Source organism: Diplotaxodon limnothrissa, linkage group LG7 (assembly GCF_057381915.1).
Source record: "Diplotaxodon limnothrissa isolate DT_005_m linkage group LG7, D_limnothrissa_male_GT1.1, whole genome shotgun sequence".
Taxonomy (NCBI): Eukaryota; Metazoa; Chordata; class Actinopteri; order Cichliformes; family Cichlidae; genus Diplotaxodon; species Diplotaxodon limnothrissa.
Window position 1 is genome coordinate 59,716,245 of NC_140602.1, and position 25,292 is coordinate 59,741,536.

The 25,292-nt window shown below is 37.5% G+C and overlaps 1 protein-coding gene across 4 annotated transcripts; it reads left to right on the top strand.

The window, feature by feature from the left end:
* The first annotated feature begins 1,449 nt into the window (after positions 1-1,449).
* On the top strand, positions 1,450-24,996 carry tpm2 (tropomyosin 2 (beta)). 4 transcript variants are annotated; one of them, XM_085360075.1, is made up of 9 exons: positions 1,450-1,689; positions 6,278-6,403; positions 8,864-8,997; positions 9,601-9,718; positions 10,592-10,662; positions 12,450-12,525; positions 13,120-13,182; positions 13,279-13,348; positions 24,788-24,986. In XM_085360075.1, exons 1-9 carry the CDS (start codon positions 1,576-1,578, stop codon positions 24,868-24,870), a joined length of 855 nt encoding a protein of 284 aa, XP_085216201.1. In that variant the 5' UTR covers positions 1,450-1,575; the 3' UTR covers positions 24,871-24,986. The 4 variants fall into 4 exon arrangements, with proteins under 4 accessions (XP_085216201.1, XP_085216202.1, XP_085216200.1 ...); XM_085360076.1 differs by lacking the exons at positions 12,450-12,525; positions 24,788-24,986 and adding exons at positions 11,545-11,620; positions 14,992-15,304; XM_085360074.1 differs by lacking the exon at positions 24,788-24,986 and adding an exon at positions 14,992-15,304.
* Positions 24,997-25,292: the final 296 nt, after the last annotated feature.

Sequence of the window (25,292 nt, forward strand, 5' to 3'; positions counted from 1 at the left end):
TGCAACAGGAATATTTGACATTAAATTGACTGTATTTGGATTCTTAGTGGTTATTGACTTGCTCCTATGATATGTTATTTGTGGGATTTTTCTAAAGAATTCCTACAACTGAAAAGGAAATGATCTGAGGTATATATTGGCATTTTATATGGATGAACACAAAAATAGATTATAAGATAATGATTAAAATCTGCCCTTACGTTGGCCTTTTTTTCTTTTGCATATTATTTGCATATTATTTTTAGGATAGCTAGAGCAGTATGCAGTATAACATACAAAGGCTTTTTAAAATTTTGTGCACATTTTGACTAATTATAATGCTCATTCACAATAGTACCGATGATGGACACTGTAACTGTGATTTATATTCAATAAAGACAGTGTTTAAAGAGATGTTGACATCTGTTGTTTAACAGTTTGTTTGTCCCAACATAGATATCATGTCCCTAAAAGGTGAAAACTCAGTGTTACACAGTGGAGAATCTATAACACAGCTTGCATTATTTTCAATAAATATATTTAAACAAAATGTGTTTGGAACTATATTCTCTATTTATTCTTTCCCCTCGCCCTCAACCAGTCAGAGACTGCTTATGCTACATCTGCTTTTCCTGTTAAAACTTCTTCCCTTCATCCTCCCTACCATTGCCCAGTGCTTGTTTAAAGGGCTTCTTTACATTACAATACAAAACACCTTTAGACAATTGTCGTGAACTGAAACTACAAAGTAAATAAAGCTGAACTAAATGGATATTAGCCACATGTCTCACTAGTTACCTTATTGCCTCTAAATAGCAGTAGTGATTGTATAGCTCGCAAACCTGTATCTTGTAGAGACTAACACATTGTTAAATCGTCTCACTTTAACTGAAATCATCACACCCCACTGCACTACAAAGCCCTTGTGGGGACTTTCTCAACTCTGATTTGAAAGTAGGACCTCCTCATTTATACAGATAAGTAGAAATGGAGACTCAATAAAAATAAATGCTTTGGTTTAGCTACCAGTTTTCCCAGATTATAGGTATGTTATGTCTTACACTATAACTGTGTCCTTCTGTTTACGCGGTATAGACTTTCTCTCTTTGTGTTTTAACTTTCAATTTTGGATTTTTATGTTTTCAGTATGTACATCTTCACATATGACCCAGTCAGTTGTGGGTTTTTGTTTGTTTGTTTGTTTTAATTCAACGCCTTTAATATTTTAATTGGTAATTTTCGGATTGGTACTACTTTTTTCATCTCTAAACGTTTTAGATCAGTGATTTGCTCTGTTACCTTTGCTGATGTCCCAGTGGTCGGGGATAGTCTTGATTTATTCTCACATACTGAACACACACGTCAGACAGCCTGCACAGCTTTCAGTGCCTAAACATGGTCAACGAATCGTACGGATCCAAAGTGGGAGAAAAAGAGGAGTGCGTGGGCTCGTACTGCTGTCATGCCATCCTCTCTTGCTCTCTTGAACAGCTTCACAGAGACCCTCCTGTTCTCCTGTCACGGACCGTTGCCTGTGTCTGTCCCGAAAGCTGGGTGCAGTTCTCTTTCTGTTTAGCTCACAGACACTGAAGAAACATGGAGGCCATCAAGAAGAAAATGCAGATGCTGAAGCTGGATAAGGAGAACGCTATAGACCGGGCAGAACAGTCTGAAATAGACAAAAAAGGAGCAGAGGACAAATGCAAACAGGTAAAGGAAGGAGCTACGCTGCACCTCACAGGCAACTCGTTGAACACGTTTAAACGTTTCAACGTAAACATAATGAAGGAAAAGTTATGAAATAAATACCTTAAAATACACACAGAACTATATAAAATAATTTAGAAGAAGTGCTGAAAAGCAAAACCCGACTAAGTTGTAAATGGGCGAAAGGTCTGACGTGAAATGCACCTCCATACCAGTTGATGTTGATATCGTCCTGTTATCATTTACCCGCACCGCACATACATAATTCAATATGTAAAATGTACTGTAGCTTTTGGCTGCTAAAGTTGATTTTTATTATCACTGTTTGATGTATACTGCTGACACTTCTCATTCAGGATATTCTTTGCTTGTGGCTTTATGTTTTGGCATTTAACGTCAATGTTTGGCACTGTCCATAAAAAAACGAGTCTAAGACACTTTTTGCTCTTTTATTTCACTTTTTTTCTATTTAGTTGTGCTCCCCTTTCTTTTCTTTTACTTTTTTGAGTGATTTTGTTTTCCAGTATTGTATTTATTTTATTGAGCTCTTGTATTTCAATTTGATATAGGTTCTGTTTAATGTTTCGGCTGCTGTGACACAATAATTTTCCAAATGTAGAGATAGTTAAAGTATATCCTGTATTATCTTTATTTTCACTTGAAACTTGATATTTACATAGGTATACTTTATGTTTATTTAAAATCGGGGAAAAGTGCACAAATATTATAACCAAAATGCATTTTAAATTTCCAAAGTGAGAGTATTTCTTATATGCTAAAATTATTCCGTGATGGATACTTTTAAAGGGTCTCTGCTTATATCGGATATCACTGACAAAAGCTGCTTGTTCTGTAATTTAACCTGATCATATACAGTTCAGCTCAGTCAGTGACAAGATCAATCTCTCAGGTTTGAAAAGACGATTATATAATATGATATGCAGTTAAATGTATTTATATATAACTACAAAACTAAACATGACAAGTAACTACAAAAGCAAATACAAAATGTCTCTCTTTTTTTGTTCAAAAAAGTATAGTGAAATACTTTGATATGTTTCAGACTTTTTTTTAAATTTTTAATCTGATGATTAAGGTTTAGGAAAATCAGAAATCCAGCATCAAATTATTAGAGTATTATTTTAAATCAATACAGAAACATTCAGCTTCTGAAATGTATGTTCCTGGTTGGGACTTCTTCACAACAAGTTACTGTATGAGTGCAGTACATAGAGGCAATCAGCTTTGATAGATTTGATGGTGGCCTTTAGCTTGTCTGTGTTTTTAGCTTTTGTGTTACTCATCTCTTCCTGTTGACAATACCCCACAAATTGTTTATGAGGTTCAGGTCAGGTTGGTTGGCAGCTATTTCAGTACTATAATAACATGGACAGCAAACCATCTTGTAGGAGTTTTGGCATTGTGGACATGTGTTAATAAGGAAATCAGTATTTTCGTAATGCTTGCCAACAGATAGAAGCACAAGGTTTTCTAAAATCTCCTGGTGGACTTCTGAGTTGACTCTGGACTACAACAAAGTGGACCAATCATTACAATCGCAACTTCGCACTAGACTTTAAGACCTTGGGTTATGTGCCTCTCTACTCTCAATGCAACATTTATTTGCATCTGAAAAAGAGAACTTTGGACCATTAAGCAAAAGTCCATTTCCCCCCTCTTTATCCCAAGTTAAACGCTTCTGATGCTCTCCCAAGTTCTTGAATCAACTTTTCTTGAAAATCTTCTTGAGATTGAAGTCATACCTCTTGCTCATGACTTTTTCCTACCACACTTTTCCATACCTGACAACTTTCCATTGATATCTTTGAGACTGTTGTGCTGAAATGAACTGAATGAAATAGTTATTTTTTCTTGAGAAGGGCACATCAAATTATGGCATAAGTTAGCACAGTGTATCAGAAGTGTTTGCAGTAGTAATATTTAAGGCATAGCTTTAACACCAAACTGGAATTTAACTGTCAAGCTTCAGTGACAGAGCATTAAGGCCCATCAGTGTCCATTCTATTTCTTTCTTCTTCTTCTTCTTTTGTAGATTCAATTAAAGCAAGGAGAACAGATGATGTTTTTCTGACAGCCTGCTAGTAGCAAAGTTCCTAAAGATATACATGTAAACTGGTTCTTTGATAAGTTGTCTGTTATGTGTAGACGGAACACTTAGTCATAAGTGGCTTAAAAACAACAACAACAAAGAAAAGTCATTGAAAATGGTCATTTACAAGGACTGAACTGAAAGTGACTGAAATGCACCAAAAGCAGTCTGGCTTTCTGGAAATCAACAGCTGCAACGTTGAAGCGATATACACATCAACAATTATGATTATGAATTATGCTATCAGCCAGATTTAGATCTGACCCATCTATGTCAAAATTATGTCTAAACAATAAATATATCAATTGATTTTCATCTTAAAATTTGAAAACTGACTTATGTACCTGCAACCTGCTATAATTTCATAAGAATCAGAATACTGTTCATTTTAAATGTCTGAAAAGGAATGTTTGTTGGATAACATGATTATGTTCTCTATGTACATTGTACAAAACATTTTTAGACTACAGAATGTTTAAAACCAAAATAATATACCACACCAGTATTTAAGCACCACCACCAATATTTAAGATCCCATTCTGTGGTCCCAGTTAAGATCAACTGACACAAGATGTGAGTGGGCGTTAAGGCACCTGGGAAGGGAAAAACTGGATTATAGGTGACAGACAGTGGGTGTCACAAGCCACCACCTCTGTTCAAGGATGGTCGTTCACAGTGGACATAGATTGTTGGTGTATTGAAAACCAAACCCCAGCAATCAGACAATCCCTTATTACCAAACAATTGAGAGTGGGAAGGAAAAACTCCTTTTAAACAGAAAGAAATCTCCAGCAGAACCAAACTCAGGTTCTGCCATCTTCCATGAGCTTTTGGGGGATGAAAGAAAGGAGAAGAGAAAAATAACTATGGGAGGCAAAGAAGTACTTATTGCATAACTAAAGAATGATTCACTATCACCTAATTCATCCCTAACTATATGCTTTATCAAAAAGGAAACTCTGAAGTAATCTTAAAAGTACAGAGGTGGTTCCACAGGAGAGGGGCCTGATACCTGAATGCTCTGCTTCTTATTTCCCTTTCAGAATACACGAGTAAGCCAGTAGCTCACAAAAAATCAGTTTACTCAGTCTACATGTGATTCCACTATTTTCTATTCAAAACTGACTGCTTTTTCTAACTCTTGAACACATGAGAAAATATTCATAATTTATTGTTTTGAGAAACATCTGACAACGCAGTGAAATTCCTGTATGGCTTATAGTCTCTCTGGTGTAGTTCTATTGTGTATTTTCTCAAGATCACATAGCAATCTGTTAACATTCAACTATGCACCAGCTATCATAGAAATTATTCCCAGGGGATACCAGCTTGCTATCACCATCAGCTCTACCTAGAACCAATGAACATTTCCATTTATATTTCTACATCTAAGTAACTCACCTTTGAATTGTCACAGTTTTTAAGAGTCTGTCAAGGCCGTTGTCTTGGTTACCACTATGACAGGAACTATAGGACTGCCAAATGCTATATGTGAGTATCAGGCCTTAGATGGCTGTGAGAGGCTGTCAGAAGAGATATTTAAAGCACATTTGTACTAGGAACACTGTTGTCAGGCCACATCACTGTCATTTGCAACTGGCTTTTTATAGTCCTGAAAGCTTCTGTTGGAAAAGGGAATCTGGTTGTTAGATTCAGATTTACCGTTGGGGGTTAAGAAAAAAGTGTTTTCTTCTCTGAAGAATATGCACACAGATTTTACACCAATCATCTAACTAGATCATTAATAGAGTGTTACAAATGACACTAGATTTGTGTTGGATTTGATAGGCATCTGGGGTTGGTGGCTACTGTCACTGTTTATATGCTGTTACTGCACACAGCAACTTGGTAAAAATATATTTGAGACACTGGATAACAAAGAATTTCTTTTGTCTGTTATAAGTGAACACAGTGTTCCTTTTGGGAGCATGGATATGCTCAAAGATCCATGTCTGTTACGTTAATATCAGAATTTTATAACTAATACAACATCATCAGGAGGTTGTAAAGCAACATTTCTCACATATGCCAGTTAGATTTTGAGTATTTGGATTTTTACTGAATACAGCTCATGTTATAATTTGTTGCATAATAATGAACTTAGGCCTAATCAAGTACATTTATTTGCAGAGTTGTTGCTGCCTCTACATTCTCACTGCAGGTCAAAAGAACTACATTTTCAACATTGTCAGAATATTTTAATACAAATCTATTACTGCTGGGGTTAAAAACACTAAGCTAAAATAAATAGTGAGATATTTTTTTGTAATTTTTTGATAGGTGCTTAATCATTTCAAAAATAATGAAATAATGCAAGGTTTCTTTTCATTTGTCACATTATTGTAAACTGAATGTTTTTTGGCAAATCGATTATGAGCAATTAAATAAAATAAAAATTCTTTTTTGTTTTGTTCAATTTTCCCCAATGCTTCTAAAATAAAATAATTTTGTGTTTTGTGTCTTGGTATATTTCGGCTTTAGCTTGAAGAGGAGTTGCTTGCCCTGCAAAAGAAGCTGAAAGGAGTAGAAGATGAGCTCGACAAATACTCGGAATCACTGAAGGATGCCCAGGAGAAGCTGGAGCAAGCTGAAAAAAAGGCAGCAGATGTAAGTGAGCATAAATGACAGTATTACTAGAGGGCGACATTGTCGAGATCACATTAGCTTACTGTGTCTGGTCACAGTGATGGTTGTTACCTTATGTGTACTGTCATTCTTAAATGTTCTGTCACTATTCAATCCAGTCACTTCAGGTGTTTAGCACTGGGTTGTAACTGAAATTAAGGTCATGTAGGCCATCACTAATGCTATAAAACTAGTAGCAAGTCTTAGCTTCTACTATGTCTGAAATATGCACAAGCTACTTTTACAGTAAGTCAAACTTTACATTCCATCAACTTATACATATCCAAAAATCATCACCAATTCATATGATGTAAAAGCTATTTGTGCTGAATCCTCCAAATCACTATCATCATTTGCAGTGAACTCATTTTCAGCTACTTGAGAAAAATGATTATTAGCACACTGAGGACAATTACAACTAATCTATCAAGTCTTAACAGTTTATTAGGCAAGATTTTATTTTGGGCAGCATGGTGGTGCAGTGGTTAATACTATGGTTAACTATTTGGAGCTTACTGGTGTAACAATCTTCAATATCTGTACAGGTACTTGAATTACTACTATATTTAATGAGTATATATTTAACTTTCTATTCCTACAACTATAATAGTTTTGTTGGATGTATTATGTTTGACTTATGGAACAGGATTAGTAGTGAAAATGGGGCCACAATGCCTTTTATGAGAGTCACAGTCATTTTTGTGGTCTAGTTTTCTTTAAAAGTTCTGAGTCAAAATGAGCAATGCAGGAAAGAGTGAGACCACATGCATTGGTCCTAAAAGGAGTGGAACTTTGTCTTGTCTGCAGAGTCACTGTGAGGTTTCCAAAGATGGAAAAGCATCAGAGCAATGCATTCATTTGTTTATGCTTCCTCTGCTTGTAACTGATGTTCACTCTAACATAAATACCTTTGCCTTGGGACATCAAGTTCTATTCTCAAACACATTTATGTTGTGCATATATATGTACTTTGAAAATAATTTGAAATAAATAATTTGAAAAGTTTGACTTTTTACCATCATTAGTGCCTTTACAAATTGTCCTTCTTATTGACACTGTAGCCAATTTCTTACTTACATTATCTGGAGCTGTGCAAAAAAAATATGAGCAGTCATATTCCATGTTGTATTGCTGTACTGTTAGCATAAGGGTGAAAAATGAACCTAATCGAGTATACTGTTATATAAAAATATGCATTATTATAATCTATAATCTATCTAAAATCTTACTTTATTACCTATGAAGGAATATTAGAAAAATTATCTGTCCAAATAACTTGTGTCATTGCTAAGCTGTGTTCCATTTACCTCTGAGGATGAGGCTAGTGAACTCTGAGAAGCCTGGAAAAACAGGATTTATTTTGTTCCTGCAAGGTAGATGGTTCAGTAGCAAAACAAAACTGCTTATTTATTTATTTATTTATTTTAAAACCACTATGGAGCACATTCATTGGTAGAGCCTGTTCAACTCTCTATTTATAGAACATGTATATATTACCATTTTTACAGTGTTGCTAATGTTTATGTGCAAAACCTCCATCTTCAATTCTTAACTCGAAGATGGAAGCCCGAGTTGGAAATCCGAGTTAAGCGGGCGTTCCATTTGAAAAGAGTGACTTCCGACTTCACCTGGAACGCCAACTTTTATTTTGAAACAGTAACCAGAAAACTCTTGCATTGATTCCGACTTACAGTTGCCAAGGCAACGCCGTGACGCCTGCGAAAAGCTCGAAGTTGAATAATCGCAGCATGGCGACTTTGACGTCCATAGACTCTGTCAGACGGAAAATACAGACACTGCAGCAAGCGACGCATGAGGCCGAAGAACAAGCAGAGCTGCTGCGGGAAGAAGCTGACATGGAGAGGCAGGCCAGGGAAAGGGTAATACTCAGAAACACCGTCTTAAGACCGCTACACCGGAAACTGCAGTCGTCAATGAACGGCTGTTTCCCCTTTGTTTGTAAAAGAGGAAATATAACTATAAAAAATAACTGACAAATAAAAGAATTAAAGCAATTTAATGGCATTATATTCTAAAATAAAACATTAAATGAAAGTCTTGCCACTCGGTAGCCATCTTGAAACTCTTTCGGCGACTTAAAAAAAAGCTTCAAAACATTGTTGACTTTATATGCTTCTACCACCGTCTTTGCTCATTTAATGTCATTTAAAAAGTCCTGCATTTTTTTTGGTCAAATATCACATCCTTGTTTCTTTTAATAGTAACCCAATTAGAAAAAACAAACAAACTGTAAGGAACATATCTTAGGACTCCGCTTAGCAATCAAAAACAACTTTTTTTTTTCTTTTACCCTCAAGATAATAGACGTGTGGATTCAGTCTAGATGTGCAAATTAATGACTACTTGGAGCCAGGAGAGAAGAACAGGGGGGGAAAAAACACAAAAAAGACAAAAAATAATTGTGTGTGTGTGTCCCCGCAGGCTGAGGCAGAAGTGGCATCCTTAAACAGACGTATCCAGTTGGTTGAGGAGGAGTTGGATAGAGCTCAGGAGAGACTGGCTACTGCTTTGCAGAAGCTGGAGGAGGCTGAGAAAGCTGCAGATGAGAGTGAGAGGTGATGAGCTTCATGTCCATCCATCTAAAATTTGAACTCTCTGTCTGTAGAGTTAAGATGCTGTTTGCTATTCTTTATGCTCCTCTTTATGAATGCTAGTGTGTTATTGAAGGTACAGTTGTTTTTGTTAAACTATTACTGTTACTCTTTTAAGCGTGGGACATGGCAAATACATCCAGCCTTTTTTATAAGGCACTTCTTCACTTTAATTTGAGTTTTCAGCTATCCAATCCTGTACTATACAACCCAGTATTGTATTTACTATGACTATCAGCATTACATTTTGAACCATGATTCAGCTCTGTCATAGTCTTTCATGACTTTAGTGTAGTTACTGTACATCTGACAGTTACTCTATCTATTCCCATGGGGACAATTGAGAGCATGGAGAGTGGCATATTTAATACAGAGACAAAAAAATTACACAGACACACACAATCTCTCTCTCTCTCTCTCTCTCTCTCTCTCTCTCTATATATATATATATATATATATATATATATATATATATATATATATATATATATATATATATATATATATAAAAATATAAATTCCACTGCTGTATACACTGCTTATTCCGTCACATTTCCTGTTATTCAGAGGAATGAAAGTCATAGAGAACAGAGCATCAAAAGATGAAGAGAAAATGGAGATCCAGGAGATGCAGCTGAAGGAAGCCAAACACATCGCTGAGGAGGCTGACCGCAAATATGAAGAGGTGTTGTATTGCTGTTTTTTTCATGGTTATTGCATGATGTCCCAGTTGGAGAAAAAACAACAACAACTAATACTCTACACAAATTCTAAGTAGGTTCTCAGTAGGTTACCTTAAAAAAGAAAAATGATTATATGGCAAAAAGTTGACAAAAAGTTTTGTCAAAAGATCAAGGAACTGACCTAACAGCCCACTGTTCATTCAGTGGTGCTTTTTTCAGTAATCTTGCAAAGCTAAGGTTGGGGAAACCTGCAGTTAGCTGAGACTGAAGAAGTCACTTGGATGAGTGACGAAACGTTTCTTCCACTGAAACGCAACGTCCAGATGAACAGAGTCAACTTTTTAGGAATTCCTTACCTGGATGATTGAGCATGTATGAAGATAAAATGATTTCCAAGTTCTAATTCAGTGTTTTACACAACTTGCCTTGTTCACCCATTCATACAAGCACTTCTTTCTATGTAAGTGCTTTCTATCTAACATGCACACACATTCTTAAATTATTGAGTACGCCAAAGGATATTTGGCATACAGACTGGAGGGATTGAACCACCAACCTTCCAATTAGCAGATGACCTGCTCTGCCATGTGAGCTACATCTACCCCAAAGGCTTACTGACATTATATTAAACCCTATGTATTAAGAATGGGATGTTGGTTTGTATGCATTTGAAGGAAGATGAGCAAATACTTTTTTACAGCACTATAATGACTTGACTGAACATAGTGCAGACTCACAGTATATAATTGGTCAGTAATAGGGTCAACAAAGATAAATACCAGAAGTTCACATAAATACAATATTTTTACTAAGCAAAATGAGTTAACAGACTTGTTATGTTATTTGGGATGACTTAAGTGTGTGAATATCTGCAGGTTGCACGCAAACTGGTGATCCTGGAGGGTGAATTGGAGCGCTCAGAGGAGCGTGCTGAAGTAGCTGAGGCGTAAGTCAATACCTGCACTCCAAAAACACTAGCAAGTGTCACTTACATACATACATGTTGTCATGGTAGAGATCATGTGACTCCTACCATCACAAAATAATCTTGCTCATTTGTTGTTTTAAATAATATAATTCATACCCGTATGTCTAGATTAAATAGTAGTGGGATCTCTAAGTGTTGCATGTCATAAGAATTCTCTTAACAACTGCGACTAATGATCACTGCTGTTTAATCTACTTATTCTGTTTTTATCTCTGCTTAAATTGCAAAGCCATGATTTGCAATTATTTGTGAAGATTTAACTTATTTTGGAATTTTAGCTCTATAAGTGATCTAAATTACAAATATTATTGTAATTGTTTAATTTTCTTGTGATGCACGACTTGAATGCTTACTTAACAATTTCATCACAAATGCAAAGTGTTATTGTGTGCTGTCATCAAGTAGGACATAAAACTAATGACACAGAGACGTGAGGTTGTACTATGAAGCAAACGTAATGGCTGCAGGCTTATTAAGCTGGCTCTTTTTTTAACCTGGCTACATCATCATGGCAGCTTATGCTGTATACTTAAACCTCATCCAGAGGAGGTCATAGTCAGAGCTTTAAATTAATATCAGTTTAAGCACCCTGTTTTCTTAGAATAATTCAGATTTTTAACTGTGGGATTATGTAATGTACACAAACCTGTTAGATTGGGATTTTAGAGCCGTAGAGCCAGCTAATGCAAAGATAGTCCTGCCTACATAGTATACCTCTCTGGCTGTGTGTTGTTCTTTCTTTCTGTGTTTTTGTGAATGAATGCATGTTTGCACAACCACTGTCTCTTTGGCAACCACCAATCCTCCTCACCCCCAAACATTTTGGACTAACTCGTGCAGGAGAATGAGGGAGCTGGAGGAGGAGCTCAAACTAATGGACCAAAATTTCAAGTCCATGATGTGCTCAGAAGAAGAGGTACTTACTGTATGAACACCACTGAGGTCTAATTGTGACCTGCTGTCTTGTGCTCCTTTGACCTGCAGCCTCTTTACTTTTCCATCTATGTTTTCTACATTTCCCTCTTATACTGCACTTAAGTACTGCTGATATTCTACTTTTTTTCTTTAAAATTAATAAGACCAGCAAGAATCCATCCATCCATCTATACAGTGGTACTTAAAGTATTTTTTTTTTATATTTCAGAATAAAAATAAACACAATTATATAAATAACACTGAATTGTGTTCCCTCACATCAGTGTATTGTTTGTCATCTATTAATATTTCTTTAAGGAAATTAGTCAAGTGTTTTAAAATGAAAAAATACATTTATTTTATTGAATTAAAATATTTGTTAGTAGAGACAGTAGCCTTATGGCCTTGTCACTCATTGGGTAATAAAGACAAAGCACCGAGAGACGGATGAAGACATTATTGGTATCTGTCTGTTAGTAGGTTTATAGGCACATTAAAAAGTAGATTTTTTATATTTTTAAATTTCTCTTTCTTTATTCTACGCAGTTAGGGACTTTATATACATTGCATCCATGCTTGCGACCAATTTAGATTCACCAGTTAAGCTAACGTGCATGTCTTTGAGCTGTGGAAGGAATACCTGGAAGAAACTGATCAAAGACCATGCACGCTCCCTCCAAAAACAGATTCTAACCAAGAGCCTGGCGGTTTTTGTTATAAGTCATGTAGTCTTTTATTAGTCAATGTCTGAGTTTAGTCTCTTCTGCTATTCTACCTTTCAAGTCACTACTTTCTCTTCTTTTGCTTTTCATCTTTCTTACATTGGTCAGTAAATCAGGTGACCTTGAGGAAGAGCTGAAAAATGTCACCAACAACTTGAAGTCACTGGAAGCACAGGCTGAAAAGGTACAGTAGGAGCTGAGGGGTATTTAGCCTGAAGAGTGGCCAGTCAGATTGTATATATATGAAATATAACCCGTAAAAATACTGTAAAATACCTGTAAAAATATAACCTGTAAAAAAGAGGGACCAGTCATTCGGCCTCACCTCAAACAAATCTAAAGACATCAATAGAAACCCTATATCCATTCAACAAAACGCATTTATAATTTGCTATGAGGATACAGACACATAAACAGTCCATAAATAAATGAAACTTTGTTTCAAGTTCAGCGGCATACAGCAAAATTAACTTAAATGACATAATGGAAATTGTCATGATGATAATTATTTGATTTGTGTCCATTTCCATTTTTAGTTTTAAATTTAAGGTTAAACTAAATAGGTTTCCACATTTCCAGCATCTTTTTGATTGAAACACACCACTGAAAATTAGAATCAGCTATAATTTTATCCACATGGTTAAAAGTTAGAGATAAAGCCTGGGAAAACAGATGGAAAATACTTACATAAGGTACTCAGGCCAACTGCACTCATGAAATGGAAATGTTGTTTAAACACACTTTGTGAAAGTTTGTATGTTATTTGTTTATATTTCAGTACTCTCAAAAGGAGGACAAATATGAAGAAGAAATAAAAGTTCTTACTGACAAACTGAAGGAGGTAAAGTTTTTCCAGTCTAGTTTTATTATTATTATTTTTGTTGTATACTTATGATTTATGGAGTAAGCTGATGCTTTGCTGTGGTTTGGATTCCAGGCTGAGACCCGTGCAGAGTTTGCTGAGAGGTCTGTGGCCAAGCTGGAGAAGACCATTGATGATTTAGAAGGTAGTCCACACACACCTCTTATCTCTGCCAGTACTTCCACTAACATGTCTGCTCAGTGTCCCTCAGTGAACATTAAAATCACACACAGTTTCACTTATGGGGTGTTGTAACTGAACTGGCACTTTGTTGGACAGCTGTTCTCTGCAGTTACAATTTCCTGAATAAAGCCAATGATAAGTGGAAGGACCAAATTCCTCTAATCCAGTTATGGTGTCTTTGCTTAATTTTAATTGCTTAATTTTAATACTTAGAGTTAATGCACTTGGCCGTCATTCTGCATGTTCTTACCTACAACATTTATAGTAATACAGCAACTATGAGAAATGCCACTAAGACAAAAAGCAAGAATATTTTTTATTTTATGACACCTTAATAGAAATGGACTTCATATATAGTTCTTTCCTAGTTTTAGGGACTAAAAGCCCTATTTAGGCAAACATATACAATACTTTATTGTAGAAACAATACACTTTATTTCTCAGAATTCTGAGTTTAATCTGAATTTTGGAGATGTCCCCACTGTTTTTTCTCTTTTCAGTGGCCCTACTCCTCTTTTGTAGGTTTAATAATCTTTCTTTCCCTTAATAATTTAAATCATCATTTAAAAGCTGAATATTTTATCTTTAGATGATGAGATAGCGTTTATTTGTTAGTTGCGGTTGCCCACAACCGAGATGACAGACCTTGCGGACCGTACATACAATAAACAAACATCACATTGGGGAGACAGGTCAGGCTAGGTAGCAAAAGGAAAAACAGTGAAATGTGTAACGCAAAAGGGTAATCCAGGAGAAAAAGAATACACAGACATCATCACACCCAGGTATTTACCCAGGTTGACTTTGTTTCTTGCATCTTTCACACACTTACATGTTTCAGACCAAACAAACAAATACTTTTTCATAGCACAATATGCCACAATGAAGGTAGTTAGCTAGCAAAATGACTAGTTGTAAAACTTGATGTTGCTGCTATATTAATTAATTTTTTTTCTTTTGGGCATTTTTGCCTTTATGCCATTCATGGTGGTATGCACCCACACCTAAACATTCAGATATCGGTTTGACGGTTTCCTAAGATTTCTCTTACCCTAATAGTGATAGAAAAACATATCCACACATCTTTGTGGATCTAGAAACAGATAACAGTGTGTTTGTCAATATTTGTCTTTGTACATAAACACAACAGTGAAAACATTGTTGTTGAATGATGTAGACTTTTAACATGGTGTTTTGTGGTTGTAGTTCTGATATGTGAATTCATTAATTATTTTCATAACAGTTGTTGAATGAAAATAGTTTGAACTTGGTTTGAAGTGCTTACATTGATACTTATCCTGGTGTCTGTGGTATCAAGGCTAAATTGTACCAACCAATAATTCCAGTTATTTGTTCAATTTGTATCTTTTCCTTACTAATCAAAGTCAGGGATGTTGGCATTTGCTTGACTAAGCTCAGGTTTGGCTGTCTGTTGTCTTGGTGAGCTGAAGTAACAAGCTGATGTGATGGCATTAACACTTGTGAATCGGTATGAAGATTTACAGTTTAAACTATTTTCTTTTCTTTTTCCTGTCTTCCTACCTCTATCCGATCTCTGTCTCTCTATGTGATTAATTGTTTCCGTGTCTCAATGTCCTCCTTTAGATGAAGTATATGCTCAGAAGCTGAAGGGCAAGGCTCTCAGTGAGGAGCTGGACCTGGCCCTCAACGATATGACTACACTGTAGAAGTTGTCTTACTTCTTCGCTGCCCCTCTTTCCTGTCTGAACTCTACTGCCTGTTTGCTGTTCTTTTTCTCCACTCCACAGTGCTACTGTGTGGTAAAAGAGTAAGCTATTTCACAGGACTGGTCTTTTTTAAAGAAGAAGGTTGAGCTACTATGTTGCTGTCTTCTCTTTAGCAAAATATTAGTTAAGCAATTCTGTTTTGTCTTTCCCCTGTAATAAAGCTGTCTTCACTTCACAACTTTCTCTCAGTTTTCCTTGTCACTCTCGTAATTCGTCAGTTTGTCAGTTCGTAATTGTGTGTGTATTTTACCCAGTCATGGGATGGCCACATCAGTGAATTCCTAGTGCTTCTCCCAAGCACTAAATGGGGATGGTTCCATCAGGAAGGGCATACATCATAAAACCTTGGCCAAATCAAATATGTGGATCATCAGTCCTCATTAACACTGACTGCTTCCTCTGCACTTGGCCAACGGTTTGCTGGTGGAATTTGTAAATGCTAAATGTAATGTGATTGATAGAACTTTTCTACTCTCCCGGAGCATTCGAAGTGCTTTAAACAACTCAAATTCAAATTTTATTTGTCACACACACACAACCATACACAGTATGACATGGGGGTGAAATGCTTGTAGCTGTACAATGCCCGACCATTAAATGACAGAAGAAAAGTTTTACAATATTTACAATTTACTACAAAAATTTACAAATTAACTTAGGAATTTACAGTAAAGAATGTGCAAATAGCAGAAGAGATTATAAAGATAAGGATTATAAATTATAGGAATTATAGGATTATAGGAAATGTGTGGTGGTGCGTGTGGTGACGTGTGTGAGAGTCCAGTCTTATAGTGACGTGTTTGGGAGAGTCCAGTCCTACACCTGGTTCAGGCCCCGAATAGCCTGGGGGAAGAAGCTCCTCTTCATTCTCTCTGTTTTGGCCTTAAGGGAGCGGAAGCGCTTCCCAGACCTCAACAGTGAGAAGAGTCCATTGTTGGGATGGGAGAGGTCCATCATAATCTTCCTAGCTTTGGACTTGCACCGCTTGGTGTAGATGGACAGCAGGTCAGGGAGCTCTGATTGAATGATGCGTTCACATTCGTTCACACGCCACATTCACCCAAGCACTTTCTGTTTTCTATGCTTTCAAGTGCTTTCTATGGATGGGGCATTTCTATCAATGGATGCATCTGTATCTTGCCCAAGAATATTTGGCATGCAGGCTGGGAGAGCCAGAGTTCAAACCACCAACCTTCAGATCAGCAGATGACCTGCTTTACCCCCTGAGCTACAGCCACCCCTGTAATGAGAAGAAGAAGAGAGGGGAAAAGCATGTTAGGAAGCAGTGAGAAAGAAAGAAAGGCAGGAGTATGTGAGCTGGCTGATATGATGGAGAAAAGGAAGTTATGATGTGACAGGATGTGTAAAGAACCTGTTCACAGTTGTCCAATTCGTCTGCCTGCCTGCCCTATCAGTCCTGCTTATCGTTTCTTGCACTCTTGCTATGATCAACTGATTTCAGTTTGTGTGTCAGAGGAAAATAGTGATGTAGTTTACAGCATATGGACTGTTTTTTATAGAAGAAAGGATGGGAATACAATTGTAAAGTGGAGACTGCTCAGGGACAAAAACTTATACTGTTAACACAAGTTTGGCTCTTTGCAAGCACCTTCACAAACAGCATGCTAAGGCTAAGCTGGCCAAGAAACCAGAGTGACATTGAAGTTGAGTAAATGCTGAACCCAGAGTAACATGAAAGTAATGAGTAGTATATCATGTCTTTCTCCTGGGTGTAATTAAGCAAGGTACTGCATTACTTTTAAGAAAAGTGTTCTGTGTAATATGCGTAATAACTTTTTTAGCAATACTGATCACAACAGGGGAAATACCTCCAACATGCACAAATATTTGATCACGCAGCATATAATTAATTTGTATGGATGTAATGTCTTTGATATGCTGCTTAGAGATGGTGGTGACTCTCAAAGTGGAGCCAGTGAGCCGAGAGGCTGGATTATAGATGGCAGACAGTTGGTGTTGTAAGCCACCACCTCTGTTCAAAGATTGCCATTCACAGTGGACAAAGATGGCTTCTTTCACTCCTCTTTCAAACAATCTGTCTTCTCAGTCCAAGGTGGCTCTTCTATATTGTGCCTCTCCAATGTAGAGGTCTGAGCATTCCTCGCTGCACTGTACAGCATACAGGGTTTATCAGAGAAACTCAGGAGAGTCTTCTCCAAGCATAACATCCCAGTGTCCTTCAGACCCAGGCATACACTCCGACAAAAACTGGTTCATCCCAAAGACAAAACTCCCAAACCGGCTACATAGGGGATGTTCCATTTGTGTTTCTGATTCTCCCTAGTTGGTGTCTGACATTCTTTTCTGTGCATCTTTGCTGATTTGATGAAAGCCCAATTAGGATAACCACATGTGTTTTAAGAGCTTTCTTTATATGTGTGTGTTCTTCTTTTTCCCTTCTGGCTTAGATAGAACGTTTTCTGCCCGGTGTTGTAGGGTATTGATTGCTCCATTACGCCATCGATAATGGAATTGGAATTAGAGCAGGGCGATATGACCAAAAATATTTATCACGATATACATTTGAAAATTTGCGATAACAATATAACTGACGATATAATTGACACTAGACAAAATACTTTACAACTCCACAACTTTATTAGTGGAAAAACCCCCCAATGTATTTTCACTTAAACAAGCAGCTGTTTTTTATGTGGATTAAAGCTATATAAAAATGTAACAGTGCAAATGCAAATTCCTTGCTGACAGTTTAACCAAAAGGCATTTCCAGTGGAAATTGGCCAACATATCCTCAGCATAACCATGTATAATATCCACAAAACTTAAAAAGAGGTTATACACACAATACGGTAATATTATGTTGAAGCACAGTACGTATCATTCCGCGAGCCTCCTGCCTACGATAGCCGTAATGCTCCGACAATCCATCAAGCGGTGCGAGTTTGTAGCTTATTAAAGTCGTACTAAAACATTTGACAGATTTTCGAGCGCCGTGTACCACATAAAATCGTTTCCAGGTCAGTAAACACAACCAGAATTCATACATAAGGCACACGGGATTATAAGGGGCACTGTCGATTTTCAGAAAAATCAAAGGATTGATTTTAAGTGTGCCGTATTTTCCAAAAAACACAGTAATAACGACGGCCCACTAGCATACTCTACCAAAAATAGTGCTTTGTTGTGTATCTGACGGACGAAAGCTAAACCAGTTCCACACCACTGAAGTTGCAGCATTTTTACAAACCAATTCTGGTTCATCCGTTTCATTCAACGATCCGCTTTCGCCCTTCTCATTCTCCATCGCTGCCATGCTTTTTCCGCCATGTGCCGCCATCAATCAGTATTGGATTACAGTGGTCTTTGAGCTTTAAGGTGGCATGGCATTAAAAGCGGGTGTGATTCTGTTGTGGAAATCACTGAATTGCACTAAGAAATACTTCCAGAAATCACTGCCTGTGAACACAGTTCACTGTACCATCAGATGTATGTTAAAACTCTACCATGCAAAGAAACTTCATCATCTTCTGTGCACCAAAGGCCATTTAAAATGGACTGAGGTAAAGTGGAAAAGTGTTCTATAGTCAGACATATCAAATTTGTGAATTCTTTTTTGGAAAACATGGACGCTGTGTCCTCTGGACTAAAGAAAAGGGACCATCTGACTTGTTATCATGGCTCAATTCAAACATACATTTCTGACTGTATCAGGGTATTATTGTTGTCTATGGAACTGGCAGCGGTACATCTGAAAATGCACCATCACTGTTGTATCTATCGTACAATATTGTATACAGCATAAATACAGAGTTTAGCCCACCATGTGGTCCCATCCAAACAATGTCGTTTTTAGGGACGGCCTTGCATATTTTAGCAAGAGAATGCTAAACCAGTGCAATACTACATCTATTACAAAAGCATAGCGTTGTAGTCGAAAAGTCTGGGTGCTGAACTGGCCTACCTGCACTTCAGAAACTTCATCAATAATTATAATGAGTTTTTCCTTCCCACTGTTGCCAAGTGCTTGCTCATGGGAGGTCATATGATTGTTGGGGTTTTGTGTATGATTGTAGGGTCTTTAACAGCATATAGAGATTGTTGTTGTGATTTGGCACTATATAAATAAACTGAATTAAATTAAATGCTTTTTTAAGCCAGAAAGGAAAGCTGAAAATCGAGACTGTGTAAGTTAATAAAGCTTTGGTAATGATCAAGAATATTGCATCCATCCATCTTCCGCTTATCTAGGCCGGTTCATGGGGGCTCCCTCTCCCCGGCGACCACCTCCAGCTTATCCGGGGGAACACCAAGGAGTTCCTAGGCCAGCCGAGAGGTATAATCTCTCCAGTGTGTCCTGGGGCTGCCCCAGGGCCTCCTCCCGGTGGGACATGCCCAGAACACCTCACCCAGGAGGCATCCTTATCAGATGCCCGAACCACCTCAACTGGCTCCTTTCAATGTGGAGGAGCAGCAGCTTTACTCTGAGCCATCTTCTGAATTGCTCTTTGTCTGGTCAGGGACCAGACAAAGAGCCATGAGAGTCCCTACCAGGGGGTAAAAGCCCCCAGACAACATACAGTGGCTTGCAAAAGTATTTGGCCCCCTTGAACTTTTCCACATTTTGTCACATTACAGCCACAAACATGAATCAATTTTATTGGAATTCCATGTGAAAGACCAATACAAAGTAGTGTACATGAGAAGTGTAACGAAAATCATACATGATTCCAAACATTTTTTACAAATAAATAACTGCAAAGTGGGGTGTGTGCGTTAGGCACTGTTGGGACTAACGCATTATTAAGTAACGCGTTACAGTAACTACGTTATTATTGTGGTAACGAGCACGGTAACTAGTTATTATGCCAAAATCAGGAACGCGTTACTCGTTACTGGGATTTAGATAGGGTCGTTACTCGTTACTTCGTGTGGTGGCTATCGCGGAGCTTCCACAGATTCAGTAACATTAGCAAGTGTTGGAGGCCAGCAGGTGGAGGATGGAAAGGGACGCAGAAGGAAAAGAGACCTGAGGCGGCCGCTGGTCCAAGTGTGAACTGAACTTCAGGTAAGAAGTTATGACCTGCAGTCTCTCTGGGTCAGATATAAACCAAGTTTAGGTGGAGTTTATTTTCGTTATTCTGACTTTTTCCGTACTGCGTGCTAGCTAGCATGACGGAGTTTCTATACAGCTGGGTGGTGCTATGAAGTTAATGATGTTGAACTTTATTTTGTTCATAAGTTATTAGAGTTGCCAACCGTCCCGTCTGGTATTCAGAGAAAATATTACGCGTTTCTTATTGAGGTGAAAAGAAACAGTTTGTCCCGTAATTCAGTTACAATGGAAAAGGCACAAAGCTGCAGTTATTCTGTCTTTACGCTGCACAGCTGCCTCTTCTCCTCTCATTCTCCCCCCTCCCTCTCCCGTTTCTACTTCAATCATGAAACTGATCAATGATCAGCTGATCGGCTCTCTTGTTTGTTTATCGCTCACTTTGCGCCGAAAGAGGAAACCAGCGGATGTCGCGCTAAACAACAGCAGCACATTTAAGCTTGATCAGCTGTTGTTAGAATTTATTTAATATTAATTTCTAGTATCAGCTGATGTTTGCTGGAGCCACAGCTGTAAAGCTGCTGGTCATGATGTCGGTTTGGTTATCTGGTGAGAGGGAAACATGAAGATGAAACCAGGAGATGTCCTTACTCAAATCAAATCAAATCAAATCACTTTTTATTGTCACATCACATGTGCAGGCACACTGGCACAGCACATGCGAGTGAAATTCTTGTGTGCGAGCCCCACAAGCAACAGAGATGTGCAAACACAACAACACAAACGAGCAAAATACAAGAATGGCCAACCTGAAACTAATAAATATATGTACAATATATAATAGTGTATGCATTTCTGGATGTGTATACTAAATATTTTCCTGTGTGTGTGTGTGTGTGTGTGTGTGTGTGTGTGTATACACATTTTTACAAATTAAATAGTAAAAAAATAAAATAAAATAATAATAATAATAATAATAATAATAAAATATATAAAATATACAGAGTTGAATATGTGCAAAACAAGTGGCATTTATATACAGTGTGGAGTGCATAATGTTGAAACTGGATCATCAGAGCTGTGATGGAGAAACAGGTTTACCTTTTAGGTGACATGAATGAGTTGAAGGGAAGTTATGAACAGTTTCTGAGAGACAAATAACCCCAGGATCCTTTTTTAGGTAGCTGACAGCTGGTAACTGTGCAGTTCCATTTTGACCAGAGCACTTTCTTCCACATGTTTGCTGTGTCCCCCACATGGCTTGTGGCAAACTGCAAATGGGACTTCTTATGGTTTTCTGTTTTCTGGCTTTCTTCTTGCCACTCTTCCATAAAGGCCAACTTTGTGCAGTGCACGACTAATAGTTGTCCTATGGACAGATTCCCCCACCTGAGCTGTAGATCTCTGCAGCTCGTCCAGAGTCACCATGGGCCTCTTGGCTGCATTTCTAATCAGCGCTCTCCTTGTTCGGCCTATGAGTTTAGGTGGACGGCCTTGTCTTGGTAGGTTTACAGTTGTGCCATACTCCTTCCATTTCTGAATGATCGCTTGAACAGTGCTCCATGGGATGTTCAAGGCTTGGGAAATCTTTTTGTAGCCTAAGCCTGCTTTAAATTTCTCAATAACTTTATCCCTGACCTGTCTGGGTGTGTTCTTTGGACTTCATGGTTTTGTTGCTCCCAATTTTCTCTTAGACAACCTCTGAGGCCGTCTGTGATGGCTGCACTTACAGCCACACAGTGGTAATACCCACCATGTTAGTGTAGAGGCTTATAAGTAACATTGCATTCACATTTCTTTCTTTAAATATAGGAATTAATTTACAGTAGGGCTGCTCAATTAATCGAATTTTAATCACGATTACAATCTGGGCTTTCAGCGATCATTAAAAATGACTGAGCCGATTATTAGCCCCTCCCTAATTTATCCGCGACACCTTAAAGGCCGGTCCGTGAAAATATTGTCGGGCATAAACTGGTCCGTGGCGCAAAAAAGGTTGGAGACCGCTGATTAAGAGGACCCGAGGGAAGCTCGGAAAGCTAAGCAGAAGTTATTTGGAGAGTGACTGCCGTTGGTTGAAAAGAGAGTTTAAAAAAAAAAAAAAACTTCAGTGGTGTTGCACACTATTTTATATTATTTTTTTAAAGTCATTGTTAACCCTTTAAAGCCGGTCAGAGCAGCACGCTCCGTTTTGCGTAACTATTTTTAAATCCCTGTAGAATCTGAACCGTGTAAGCTAGCGCAATAATTTGTTTTGCATATGAAACCGGAGGAGTTGTACTTACATCTGATGCCATCAGCTTGTCCTCGGTCACGGTTTCGTTCCACATATAGCTTTGCAAAAATTGCATAAAAAGCGCTTGCAGGAACAAAAACATAATATTCCAGAAACACGCTTTGCCGTTCCTATCACTTCCCACAGTGAAATGATGCACATGCTGTTTTCTTTGCAAATTTGCATCATAGGATTGTTTTTTGTTTTTCCTGCAGTATATAAAAATTGGTGTATCTCCAAAATAAAACTATGAAGACACTCAAAATAAATTTCCTGTGGTGGGAAACTATTTTTTGCAACTTTATTGTATTTAAAGTTTTGAGGGATAAGCCTCTTAAATTTCTCCAAGTAGAAATATATGTAAACAAAACAAAAGCGATTTTCAATTTTTTTTGTAGTTTATTGCACTTTTTTGCAATTTATGTAATTACTATGCACTTAATGCATACATATTATTAAAATATGGGCTATAACAGTTGTATTGATGTATAGCAACTTGAAATGCTCCCACAAATGGCACTACAGCATGTAAAAAAAATAATATAAGCTCTGGTGGACTTGGTTCTATAGTAGGTCTTAAAGGGTTAAATAAATATCGTCAAATAATCGTGATCTCAATTTCAGTGAAAATAATCGTGATTATCATTTTTGCCATAATCGAGCAGCCCTAATTTACAGGACAATAAATAACTGGTTTTGGTTTAGAGTTAATTCACATATCCACATAACACTGCATTCTAAAATAAGTGCGCACATTTTAGTTTACACTGTTATGTATGATTCATTTTTTGTTTTCTGAGTTACCTTAGTTGCAGCTGTTCCAGTCCCTTGATTAAGGAGCCAAGAGGTGGAAAAGGGGCGGAGCGAGCTTTAAAGGAAGAATACAAATTGGTTCACGCCATAACTCAGGACCATGGGGGGGAATTGGAGTTCATTATGTTTGGTTTGTTTGGTTTTGTGTGTTTTACCCCTTCTCCTGTTTTTGTGGGCTGATCAGCCACTATTAAAGTTTTCCCTTTGTCTCATTAAGTTAGGTCAGTTTGTTTGAGTTATCAGTTGTGTTGTCAACTTTGAGTAGAGTTTTGTTATTTTGACCTCTTTTATGGGCCCAAGATTTTGAGTCTTTTTGCATGAGTTAACCAATTATGTTTTTTGGGTTAAATAAAAAAAATCATTTTTTTGGACTTTAACCTGTGCCTAAGTTTCCTTCACTGCTCGGTCCATCACACCGTCACAGAGCAGCTGTATTTGTACTGACATTAGATTACACACAGGTGCACTCTATTTAGTCATTAGCACTCATCAGGCAATGTCTATGGGCAACTGACTGCACTCATACCAAAGGGGGCTGAATAATTACGCATACCCCACTTTGCAGTTATTTATTTGTAAAAAAATGTTTGGACTCATGTATGATTTTCGTTCCACTTCTCACGTGTACACCACTTTGTGTTGGTCTTTCACGTGGAATTCTAATAAAATTGATTCATGTTTGTGGCTGTAATGTGACAAAATGTGGGGAAAGTTCAAGGGGGCCGAATACTTTTGCAAGCCACTGTAGTCCCTGGGACACACAAACCCCTCCACCATGATAAGGTAGAGAATTGCAGAGGGGAAGAATATTGAAGTCATTCAAAAAGGAGACAATATTACATACAAAGCAATTCTAGCCGTCTTTTTCATTAAATTAGTGTGTTATTTCAATGTGTGTAGGACTACTTTAGTCCTATTTTTGCATGTACTGAGTTGCTTCTAAGAATCTATATTTCATATTGAACAATCTGTATTTCATACCGTAGCCTACTGTATATAACCTGTAGGCTGTACAGCAGGCTTTATTTTACTATAGTAGGCTATAAATTAAAACATTTATTTATCAGGAGCATTTCCTTTCATTTCATTTGATCCTTGAACACCTGTTTGACTCAACTATTCTATTGTAAAACTCACACTGGCTGTAGCTCAGGTGGCAGAGCGGATCAGCCACTAACCAGAAGGTCGGTGGTTTGATCCCAGGCTGCTCCAGTCTGCATGCCAAATATCCTTGGGCAAGATACTAACCCCATGTTGCTCTCCGATGCATCCATCGGAGTGTGTATGAATGTTAGATACTTAGCACTTAAGCTTAGAAGTGCTTGTGTGATTATACAAGTAATTCATTCACCCAAAGTGCTTTGAGTGCTCAGACAGAGTAGAAAAGCGCTATATAAGAACCAGTCCATTTACCTTTTACACAAAGACTATGCATAACAACTTTGCATTTGAGAGCAATTCGATTTTTTAGATATTCATCATAGACAGAACATTAACTTGGAAGGTAACTTGTGTCTTTGTTTCCAACTCTAGAGAAACTGGCCCACGCCAAAGAAGAAAATCTGGACATGCACCAGGTATTGGACCAAACCCTTTTGGAACTCAACAATCTATAGTGACCTTTACAGATATCAGTGAACGACAGCCTGAATGAAAGCAGGAGGAAAAACCAGATTCATCTTTCATAATACTCCCAGGCTGCATCTCTAAAATAAATAAAGGAAATATGAGGGTTTGCTATTCACATAATTCTAAAAGCAGGAGCAAGAAAAACGCCTTTTGCAGTGAATGTGAAACTTCAAAATATCTTAGATATTGTCAAAACTTCAATCATTATTAAACTGAAATTAAACTAGAACATCAATCATGGAAACGGCTATATTAAAAAACAGACATTTATGTATCACAAGACATACAGTATGTGCATTGTCACCGTTATTAAAGGATAGTAAGATTAAAATTGTTTTAAAAAGAAACCCAGCTATGTGATAAAAGAAGGTTTTAAGTATTTTTACTTTTATTTCTTGCCATGGATGAC

Bases quoted from the DNA above. Each gene is read 5' to 3' on its own strand.
- tpm2 (XM_085360075.1), top strand. From the start codon at position 1,576: ATGGAGGCCATCAAGAAGAAAATGCAGATGCTGAAGCTGGATAAGGAG. The intron at 8,998-9,600 runs GTGATGAGCTTC...CCTGTTATTCAG, and splicing joins GCTGCAGATGAGAGTGAGAG to AGGAATGAAAGTCATAGAGA. The intron at 9,719-10,591 runs GTGTTGTATTGC...GAATATCTGCAG, and splicing joins CTGACCGCAAATATGAAGAG to GTTGCACGCAAACTGGTGAT.